The sequence below is a fragment of the Eurosta solidaginis genome, chromosome 4 (genome assembly GCF_040869045.1).
Source record: "Eurosta solidaginis isolate ZX-2024a chromosome 4, ASM4086904v1, whole genome shotgun sequence".
In the NCBI taxonomy this organism is placed as follows: domain Eukaryota; kingdom Metazoa; phylum Arthropoda; class Insecta; order Diptera; family Tephritidae; genus Eurosta; species Eurosta solidaginis.
This window is the reverse complement of record NC_090322.1, coordinates 33,429,774-33,441,351: the sequence shown is the minus strand read 5'-3', so window position 1 is coordinate 33,441,351 and position 11,578 is coordinate 33,429,774. Positions and strand designations below refer to the sequence as shown.

General features: G+C 37.8%; 1 protein-coding gene across 1 annotated transcript; it reads left to right on the top strand.

Moving 5' to 3' along the window:
- The first annotated feature begins 563 nt into the window (after positions 1 to 563).
- On the top strand, positions 564 to 3,022 carry LOC137249560 (BTB/POZ domain-containing protein 3-like). Its single transcript, XM_067781189.1, has 2 exons — positions 564 to 716; positions 788 to 3,022. Exons 1-2 carry the CDS (start codon positions 694 to 696, stop codon positions 1,689 to 1,691), a joined length of 927 nt encoding a protein of 308 aa, XP_067637290.1. The 5' UTR covers positions 564 to 693; the 3' UTR covers positions 1,692 to 3,022.
- The last annotated feature ends 8,556 nt before the right edge of the window (positions 3,023 to 11,578 follow it).

Sequence of the window (11,578 nt, the reverse complement as noted above, 5' to 3'; positions counted from 1 at the left end):
CCCACCCATAGTCCAGATAAAAACCCAATAAATCTTTAATTTCATTGAGAGTTGGGCATATGCGTTTTCCGTCGGCAAAACGTTGTTAATATAAATACATTTTTACCAACAACCTTTAATAAATTCGAATTCAATCAATTGCCACTATCTGGCTCTTTGCTATGTGCCCATATATTTATAACTAATTCCTAACATTTTAAATATCTTCAAACATAAAAGCCTTTAATATACATAGATTTCCAGTGTGCATATGCCGTCAGGAAAACAGTACTTACATGCATTTTTACATTTTTGTACTTTTTTAATTATTAATAAAAAGGGATGAGATAATTCATAAATGTATGAATAATTAACATACATATCATGGAAGTTATACATTTGGGCATATTAATTGGTTTTTGTTCGTACAGAAATTGCTCAGCAGAAATACACAAAAATTTCTGCAATTTGCTGCAACTTCACAAACACTCAATTCTGCAAAGAGCTCATTTCATTTGGCATATTTCCCCACATTCATAATAGCGCGAGGAGAATACACCACAAATGAGTAAAATAAATGCGAATATCAATGGGCAACAACTGGCCGACTATGTCTCAGCAAACATTCGTTGCTTCGTTCGAGCGAGCAAATTCGCTACTATTTCTCGACTGACGTCTCTTATATATCTATCCTCTTTGCTACGACTAAACATTATGGAGAACTGGGATAGTTTAAGGTAAATTAATATCAATTATGTCGCTATATAATCATTTTTTAAACAACTTACATTTGTATTTACAACTCCAGCTATAGCAAAAAGTTAAGCTGCCTAAAAACTTCGCCGGCAGACTGTAGCTTTGTAATAGGAAAAGGAAGGAACTCTAAAGTTGTTGAAGCGCATAAATCTGTACTGGCGTGTGGGTCTACTTTTTTTGAAATTATGTTCAGCGGTATTTACAAAGAAGCAGACGAAAGTTTCAATATACCTTTGGAAAATATATTGGATTTCAATGACTTTAAAGTAGTGCTAGAGTATATTTATTTCAAAACAACTGATTCACTTGAAAACTTAAACTTGAGGCGTTTAAAGCATGTCGCTTACCTGGCGGATTATTATAAGCTCGACGAACTTCTAAATGCTTGTCATATCAAAATGGAAAAAACTGTTACCGAAAAGCATACAAGCTTTGATGATTTCTTACAATGTTTTGAATACCAAAATAAGTTGGGGCGGCGGTTTACTTCATACATGAATAATGGTTCAACTTATACTTGGGCTAGTATTGAAAAAAAATTCCCGTATGCATCTAATGAGTTATTGACTAATACGTCAGTATATGATTTGGATCCACTATATTTCTACGAACTGCTAAAGGTGTTTGCTTGTAAATTTAAAGAAACTGAACGCTTTTGTTTAATTGAAAACTATGCTAAGATACACCGACTTAAAATGGAGGAATTTCCACTTAATACAATCCAGATCGATTCTCATAGTACCTTTACAATGGGCGATTCTGACGAAAGAAATGTCGAAACTTCAGTTCCAGGAAAAAAACAAATGTTTGATTTAATTAACTTGAAAAAAATGTCTCTCAACGAATTTAGGAATGGCCCTGCTGTATCCGAAGTTTGGAATACAACTGCTGAGGAAAAGTTTGAACTCTTGCTTGCCTTTACTACCAATGAAAGACCGTGCCGTTACAGCCACTAAGCTATATGACGTGTCTGACAGAAGTGAATTTCGGTAAAAGTCGGAACAATTTTTGCGAAAAACCGAAAAATTACTCCGGTCCAATTTTAACTTTGTCTGAAGATATGTATTTGCAGTTGAAGTTGAAGTAAAAGTCTTTTTGAGGGGTCGACTGCTAATACGCTACCAAAAATATCGAGAGTGGTGTCACATTTTATCTGTCCGCAGATATCTGCAGTTGAAGTTGGCGATTTTCATGTGGTTGTAATGTGTACCCACAAAAAAAATAATGAGCATAAGTGTTTTGCGCGGATATAGTTTTGGTCTCCAAACCGGTGTTGGAACCACCCAGGGTAATTTTTTATAAGCGCGGCCGAAGGCCGCCAACCCAGAAAGGTGTCCCGCCTTCGGATTATTAATACTGATATCAGGACGCGTCGTTTGACACCCCTCGGTATTTTTGGTAGCTCTGGCAGTCGACCCCTCACTAGACTTTTACCGCCACTTGACTTTTGCGGGGACAATGCAAATTGAAAAAGGTAATTCTTTACTTTAGCTTACAACTGATAAAACTCGTACAAAAATATCGGGAGAATTATCAAAAGACGCGTTTTAAACCCATGACCACGAATCCGAAAGCGGAAATTAAAAATTTTATTTCTGCAAAAGATATTTCCATAAAACCGAAAAATGTCCCCGGGGCGCTCCGAAACCGTGGGTGGGATCAATAGTATTTTTGCGCAGAACACCTTTCTGCATTGGCGGCCTTTGGCCGCGCTTATAAAAAATTACCCTAGGTTGGTCCAACACCGGCTTGGAGACCATAACTATATACGCGCAGCACACTTTTACCCACAGCTTTTTTTTGGGGTAAAATAAAATTACAACAACCACATGAAAATTTTCAATTTTGTTTGCAAATATCACCGGAAAGAAATAAAATTTTAATTTCCGCTTTCGTATTTGTGATCCTGGGCCCAAAGCGCGTTATTTGACACCTCCCGATATTTTTGGACGAGTTTTAGCAGTTGTGTGCTAAAGTAAAGAATTACCCTCCCATTTTAACCTGAACTGTTTCCACTGTAGTTTTATTTTTTCGTATTGAAAATCTATAAAGTGGAGCCCCGTGTACAGTTTCAACTTTTGTGAAGTTTTTCAGCCACAAAAAAAAAGTTTATCTAAATAGTCCATTCATTTTTAACTTAAAAATCTTCAAAACCCTCTGTCATCCATAAATTTGCAAACTGCTCATACCTTAAAATATTTTCCTATCAAAAAATTACATGATATGAATTGTATGTTGCCATGCCTGAAGTATTTGTAATGATTGAATAAATGATTGAAAGATTTAATGGAGGTTTAATTTAAATCTGCGTTTGGAGATTAATTTTGTATGATAAAACTTGTAAGATTTTACGTTAAATCCTCTCAGATGCCTAAATCTCGAATAAAGCTCTAAGGGAGATATGCTATAAGTTTGATGGATTTCATATTAATTTAAATAAAACAAGTAAGGAAGTACATAACATACCCAGTTGTACACTTGAAATGCTCTTGTTGTTTGTTTTGTGTGCTTAATAGTGTTACAAGGCTGCGCAATAATACATATACATATTGTTCTATTCTTTTTCTTCGAGTTATAGCTCCCGAACCGTAGAAAATTGCTTAGTAATAAAAGGGGCGGTGCCACGCCGATTTTTTAAAATTTGAAGTTTTTCCTATTTATTGTTATAAATACACTTGGGATGTGAAATACCATTGATACAAAGCTCTTTTTTGCAAAGATATAGCTTATTTTATTCGTCCACGACCCTTTTAAAAATCTTTTATATAAAAGTGGGCGTGGTGCTTAACCAATTTCGTTAATTTTTCTTCAAAGCATTCCTTATAGTAAAGGCAACCTCTCTGCCGAATTTTGTTACGATAGGTTTAACGATTTTTGATTTATGATTAATAATATTTGTAAAATTGATTTTATCACAAGTGGGCGGTGCCACGCCCATTTAAAAATTTTTTTTTTCAAATTTTTATCAAGAGTCAATATCAGTCCTCACGTCAAATTTCAACATTCTAGGTGTTTTATTTACTAAATAATCAGGTTTTTTTGTGTTTTCCAAAATGTTATATATATAAAAAGTGGGCGTGGTTATCATCCGATTTCGCTCATTTTCAATACCAATCTATTCTGAGTCCAGATAAGCTCGTGTTCCAAATTTGGTGAAGATATCTTATTTACTCAAGTTATCGTGTTAACGGACAGACGGACGGACATGGCTCAATCAATTTTTTTTTCGATACTAATGATTTTGATATATGGAAATCTATATCTATCTCGATTCCTTTATACCTGTACAACCAACCGTTATCCAATCAAAGTTATAGAACGCTTTTGTTTAATTGAAAACTATGCTAAGATACACCGACTAAAAATGGAGGAATTTCCAGTTAACATAAGGCCAGATAGGCGATTCTAATGGAACAAATGTCGAAAATGCAGTTCCAGGAAAAACATTGAAAGATTTGTTTGATTTAATTAACTTAAAAAAAATGACTCCCAACGAGTTTAGGATTGGCCCTGCTGTATCCGAAGTTTGGAATACAACTGCTGAGGAAAAGTTTGAACTCTTGCTTGCAATTACTACCAATGCTCATCCTAAAAGTGTCCTTACAGCCAAGAAACTATATGACGTGTCTCACAGCAGTGAATTTCGGTAAAAGTCGGAAAAATTTTTGCGAAAAACCGAAAAATTACTCCGAACCAATTTTAACTGTGTTCAAAGATATTTGCAGTTGATGCTGGCAATATTCAGTAATTTTAAGAATCACCCTCGGTGTATTTTTGTCCTCTGATTAAAAGCTTCAAAACAAAAAACAAATTAATTTTCAAATTTAGAAAAATTAAAAAATAACAATAATTATCATTAGAAAAAAATTATTGTTCTGGCCTTGAGCTCGATTCGAACCTTGGATGATTTATCAATAGGCCGATAAAAACAAAAACAATTGTTAATAAACCATGAGCACTTGGGAATGTCAAACAAAGTAATTGACAATAAACAAAAATCCAGCATTATCAGTGATTTGCACCAGATGGCGCAACACTGAATAAATATAGTTGGTAAAAAGGAATAGAAGTAGCAAATTTGCCAGTCAAACAAACCACCGCTGTATAGCTAAATGGTTAGCGCAGCATGCCTAAAGCGTACTGATGATGAAGGCTTAGCACCCTTCGAAATTGATCTATCTGCGCAGCTATGGCAGGTTGTCTGAAAAATTTTCTACTTACTATTCCAAAAACAAAATACAATTTTTCAAATTTAGAAAAATTAAAAAATAACAATAATTATCATTAGAAAAAAATTATTGTTCTGGCTTTGAGCTCGATTCGAACCTTGGACAAATTAAATTTGTTTAAATTCCCCGGCTTTTCAAAAATGGCTGCAACCATGGTATAAGTCCACATATCCGTAGCTAAATTCACAAAGGCCCTAACCAACAGTGTTTTGAAAACTACGCTTTTTACATATTTTGATATGATGTATTAAAACACACCCCAAGTAAAATTGTTAGAGATAACCAATAACAACGGAGTTATGCATGTATTGAATGTAAAAATAAATTTTTCTCTTTCTTTGATAAAATTTTAAATTTGTTGGTTAGGGCAATGGTGGAATCACCAGATGAAGTAAATAGAAAAAGACAGAACGTGTACGCTATCTGAAACGGTTTTAACGGTACCCGCATTAAAAAAATAGAAGTCGAAATAAATGCGATTCCCACGGCAGCCAGTTCTTCGTACCGGTGCGAATCGGGATTTGTTCCCGACCAAGGGCTGTCATTTCAGTGTAACCCCATTTAATTTCTTGCGTCCCTCCCACAAATTGTCATCCTCAGAGCAGCTCGTTGCAGCTGGACTGCTCCTTACCCTCCTGCTCCGGGAAGGTATTGAACCTAACCCCAGTCCCAGGCTTTGGTTCTGCTGCATATGTCGGAAAAGGATTTATCTTAGACGGTCATACTCTTGCCAGTGTGTCACGTGTTGTTGTTGTAGCAGTACTCCGCCTCATCCAATAGGTGTGACCGATCACAAATTGTCATTAATATCCTCTAACGGGAGTCCAAGGACCATAATGAGATGGGTGTTAGAGGCGTTGGTTCCACATTACAATTGAAGAGATGGTTGGTGTCATGTTGGGACACATTGCAAGCAGGGCATACATTTTGTATGTCGGGGTTGATTCTGGATAGGTAAGAGTTTAACCTGTTACAGTATCCAGATCGAAGTTGAGCTAGAGTGACTCGCGTTTCCCTAGGGAGTGTGCGTTCCTCTTCTGCGTTGTTCTTTGAGTACATGATTCACCGGACAATTCCTGACATAGAGGTCTGACGCCTGTTTTGGAGTTCACTGAGGATCTTGTGTTTTGCTTCATACGGCTGTGTTCTCAGGTGCCATATTTCCCCATAATGCTTACGGGATGACTCCTTAATCCCCTGGGCGGTGTTGGCTCATCAATCAGATGTATTTTGGGAAGCCCAGGTTTCTGGGTATTCGACAGGAACTGTTTGGTTAGCATTTCATTTCTCTCCCTGATAGGGAGTATTCTCGCCTCGTTGTGTATATGGTGTTCTGGGGACATAAGAAGCCAACCCGTGGCGGTTCCGAGCGCAGTATTTTGGCAGGCCTGTAGTTTCTTCCAGCGAGTAGTCTTTAGGTTTCGCGACCATATCGGGGACGAGTAGCATGCAATCGACTGGCCAATTGCTTTGTAAGTGGTTGTTGTTGTTGTTGTTGTAGCGATAAGGTTGCTCCCCGAAGGCTTTGGGGAGTGTTATCGATGTGATGGTCCTTTGCCGGATACAGATCCGGTACCACAGCACCATTAAGGTGATAGCCCGACCATCTCGGGAACGAATTATGTGGCCACATTAATCCTTCAGGCCATTCCCTCCCTCCCCACCTTCCTCATGGAACTTGGGGTCGCCAGAGCCTCGTCTGTTAGTGAGACAGGATTCGCCGCGGATAGGTGGGTTTGGATAAGCTTTATATTGCGCTGGCAACCTGAAGGGTTGCGCTACACAGCCCCTTGAATCTGGTATTTTAGTCGCCTCTTACGACAGGCATACCTACCGCGGGTATATTCTGATCCCCTAACCCGCTGCGGGACTTTGTAAGTGGTAATGAGCGTTTCTTTATCTTTTCCCCAAGTACTGCCAGCAAGAGATTTGAGGATTTTATTACGGCTATGGATTTTCGGTACAATTGCGGCTGCATGCTCGCCAAAATATAGATCCTGATCGAACGTCACACCCAAGATTTTGGGGTGTAAGACAATCGGTAGCGTAGTGCCATTGACGTGGATGTTCAAAATGGTCGACATTTTGGACGTCCATGTTGTAAATAAGGTCGCCGATCATTTAGTCGGTGGTAATGTCAGGTTTCGCGAGGGGAAAAAACTGGAGAGATCAGGGAGGTAGGCGTTTATTTTGTTGCAATCGATCTGTGGGCATGGGCCTGTGGCCATTATTGTGCAGTCATCGGCGTAGGAAACGAATTTAGTTTACACACACCTGTCGTGAAATCGTATTAGGAGGGAAGGCGACAAAAAATATAATAGAAAAATACAGAGAAAATAAAGTAGTGTCATATAGGTATAAGGAGAAACTAGTTCAAAACTAGTTCATTTCTACTACATTCTGAGCCACTAATAGTTTGCCATCTATCTATTTTTTTTGCGTGATTTCAAATGGCGAATTTTACATGACCATGTGCTAGGCGGTGCAAATTGTCCCCGCTGCATTACCTTTTCACTGTTGTTGTTGTAGCAATGCTTCGCCCCACCTAACAGCCGCGACCGATCACAAATTGTCTTCAATATTCTCTAACGGGAGTCCAAGGAAACTTGCTGTTTCAACAGGGGTGGACCATAAGGAAAGGAGTGTTAGAGGCGTTGGTTCCACATTACAATTAAAGAGATGGTTGGTGTCAGGTGGGGACACATTGCAGACAAGACACACATTTTGTATGTCGGGGTTGATTCTGGATAGGTAAGAGTTTAACCTGTTACAGTATCCAGAACGAAGTTGAGCAAGAGTGACACGCGTTTCCCTGTGGAGTGTGCGTTCCTCTTCCGCGAGTTTTGGATACTTTTCTTTAAGTACTGGATTCACCGGGCAATTCCCGGCATAAAGGTCCGACGCCTGTTTATGGAGTTCACCAAGGACCTGCTTGTGTTTTTTCGCTTCATACGGCTGGGTTCTCAGGTGCCGTATTTCCTCAAAATGCTTACGGAGATGACTCCTTAAGCCCCTAGGCGGTGCTGGTTCATCAATCAGATGTCTGTTGGGATGCTCAAGTTTCTGGGTATTCAACAGGAACTGTTTGGTCAGCATCTCATTTCTCTCCCTGATGGAGAGTATTCTCACCTCATTATGCAGATGGTGTTCTGGGGACATAAGAAGACAGCCCGTGGCGATTCTGAGAGCAGTATTTTGGCAGGCCTGTAGTTTCTTCCAGTGGGTAATTTTTAGGCTTGGCGACCATATGGGTGACGCGTAGCACGTAATCGGCTGGCTAATTGCTTTGTATGTAGTCATGAGCGTTTCTTTATCTTTTCCCCAGGTACTGCCAGCGAGGGATTTGAGGATTTTATTACGGCTCTGGATTTTCGGAACAATTGCGGCTGCGTGCTCACCAAAATGTAGATCCTGATCAAACGTCACACCCAAGATTTTGGGGTGAAGGACAGTCGGTAGCGTAGTGCCATCGACGTTGATGTTCAAAATGGTCGACATTTGGGACGTCCAAGTTGTAAATAGGGTCGCGGATGATTTAGTCGGTGATAATGCCTGATATAAACGCTAATATCAGGGCGGTATCCACTGGGGCAACAGGTGACATCCGTAGATGTTGATGATTTCTAGATTTCCATCGCCCGACCGGACAGATAATCTTTGACGTTCTAAGACACTGTCCCTGCGGTCGATGCCGGGATCAAATATATGATATTGAAGAGAGTGGTGTATGATAAACGCGAGGCCGCCTCCATTTGCGCTCTCGCGATCTTTTCTGTGGATATTATACTCAGATCAGGTCTGCAGTGCAGATCTTGCTGTGACAAATGACATTTTTAAGCACTGAACACACCTAAAACTACGAAACGGAAACGGAAGCGAACGCTGCCAACAGAGTTGCATTGTGCTTTTGACTTCATTAGGCATTCGATTAGCTACTAATGAAATAATAATAGATTCGAATTTTGTAGCGAAGATTGAGCTCAATAAGCGTCTTAATGTAGAAAACTGCGTTTATTATTCAATAAGCCGTCTGTGTGAAAACAGTATAATACTGTAACTGCTCGATTAGTATGAAGGATGAGACAGACAATCATGGCGGAACGATACAAGGTGGGAGCATGGTGACATACCTACAAACAAAAAAAAGTCCATGTACTTGTAAATTCGATGGACAAATGTCAAAATCGTACTGCGCCGGTAGTTGATGTATCACATCAAATAAAAAAGGTTATAATCAGCTGTTCGATGCGGCCACCTTGTATCGTTCCGCCATGCAGACAATGATATTTGCTTTGACAAATGACATTTTTAAGCACTGAACACACCAAAAACTAAGAAGCGGAACCCTGCCAACAGAGTTGCATTGTGCTTTTGACTTCAGTAGGCATTCGATTAGCTACTAATGAAATAATAACAGATTCGAATTTTGTAGGGAAGATTGAGCTCAATAAGCGTCTTAATGTAGAAAATTGCCTTTATTATTCAATAAGCCGTCTGTGTGAAAATAGTATAAGGCTGTTTACACAAATGCATAAGGGCAAAATTATATAAACGCTTTGGTCGCTTCAAAGCAAAGATAACGTATGGCGTTTCATTGTTTTTCGTATGGCGTTGTCAAAGCGTAGGCACGCAACCAAAGCATTTATGTAAATTTTTCGATACTTCGCCCGACAGATGAATTATGAATGCAACACAACCAAAGCGTCTGTGTAAATCCGCCTTAGTTTTTGTAGCTGTGAAAGTCTCCTGCAAATAAAATGGTGCTGTAAGTGCAAACAAATCAAACTCCTATATGACACTACTTTATTTTCTATTTATTTTTCTTGTATTTTCTCTTATATTTTTTGTCGAGGGAGCCAATAAGGTTTCAGTACTGGTGTGTGTGAACTATATTTAAAAAAACTAACGAAATACAAGAAAAATGCAACGTAGTTCATTAAAAACAAACAAGCCAGTTTGTATTTCGATAGGGTTTTTTGACATTAGGCCGTTTTTTCTTTATTTTGTCTGACAAATGAAAATTTTGTTTTTATTTTTTATTATTAAATAAATTTTGTTTTTAGTTTCAAAATTGTGTGCATAAAAACACAACTAAATTCAAAGTGTAAATTGTGTGTGCAAATGAGTTTTCAATAAGTGTACATTTTTCAGTTTTTCATAGTTAAGGAACTTGGGTACAGAAATTCAAATTAAAAAGTTTTTCACAATAATTTGAAAAACTCTATGTTTCCTCTGCTTTTTACAGGTTCTTGTATTACAAAAATATAATGAACTTGCGTACAGAAATCCTAGAAAATATTTTACCGATATACTTTGTTGTTGAGCTTAAAAAGTGTTTCACAATAATTTTAAAAACTCTGCGTTTTCTACACTTAGAGGAGTAACCTTGTGTAATAAATTAAATTTTCAATGAAAATCAATACCGCTGAACTGAACAATTTTCGCCATGAAAAAAATTAAAATGCTGTGTAACAGGGGCAACACTTTTGTGACTACATAAACCCTGTTTCAATATTTTGCTCCCCTGCACAGAACCCTAATTGACCGTTTTCAACCGAAACAACAATGGCAACTCAGATTTTCCCGTTATGCTCACCTAAGCGAGTGCCTGTCAGAAAGAAGTCAACACACTTGTCCTTGTACACTATGGCTGCAACGTCCACTTGATTAACAACAATCAGCAGGGCCGCCTCGTATAGTCCTGCTGCAACATCCACATTAGTAACAACAATCAGCAGGGCCGCGGAACTTAGGCCTGCTGATACAGCCACCAACTACGACAATAACTGCCTTTAAAACTGGGTGAGTTCGTTCTGTAATACAGAAACCACATTTTTTTATTTTAATTTAACCAATTACTAGTTGGGTTTGGAATTACGAGAATAATTGTAAAAATCTTTGGGAATTGAGTTGGACCATTCATTTGTAATGCCAGCCTAAAAATAGTTAAGTTACGAAAAGCTGCATACTCAAAATTTTAATAAGGTTCTGAAGTAAAATTTTGAAATTTATACAACAATTTTTTGGAGTTGGTTTACAATTCATTCACATTCCTTTTAATTGCACTGAAATTTAATTTAAAATTTGTTCATTGGGAGAAAAAAGTTATCGATGGTTAAACTGTGCCCTTACTTTAGTGCGTGTAGATACCTAAACATTATTACATGTATGGGTATTTTAGATTTTCTTTCATATGAAAAAAAAAAAAAGTTGTATAATGCAAGAAAATCTAAAATATTCTTCGGAGAAAAAAAAATTGGCGAAAACATACTCGAAAAAATGGCTTAAAATTTTAAATGAAAATTTGTAAATTTTCTGAATATTTTTGAAAACCTGCCGAGTTTTAAAAATTTTTTTTGAAAACGTTTTCAAAATCGGCCTACACATTTTTGTATACATTCAATCAATTGTTTAAACTAACAAAAAAAAAATATATAAAATTTGATATTTCTTACTGCTGAATTAGGGTGGGTCCAATTGTTCAGTAAAACCTGTGCTTCAAATAATATAGTATGCAAACTGATGGCAACAGTTTTTTAAAGGTCTTTATTTTAATATAACGGCTGCTGAAGCTGTAAAGACTGAACTACCAGAGAGGTGAGGTGTGAAGCGTT

Bases quoted from the DNA above. Each gene is read 5' to 3' on its own strand.
- LOC137249560 (XM_067781189.1), top strand. From the start codon at position 694: ATGGAGAACTGGGATAGTTTAAG. The intron at 717-787 runs GTAAATTAATAT...TTACAACTCCAG, and splicing joins GAGAACTGGGATAGTTTAAG to CTATAGCAAAAAGTTAAGCT.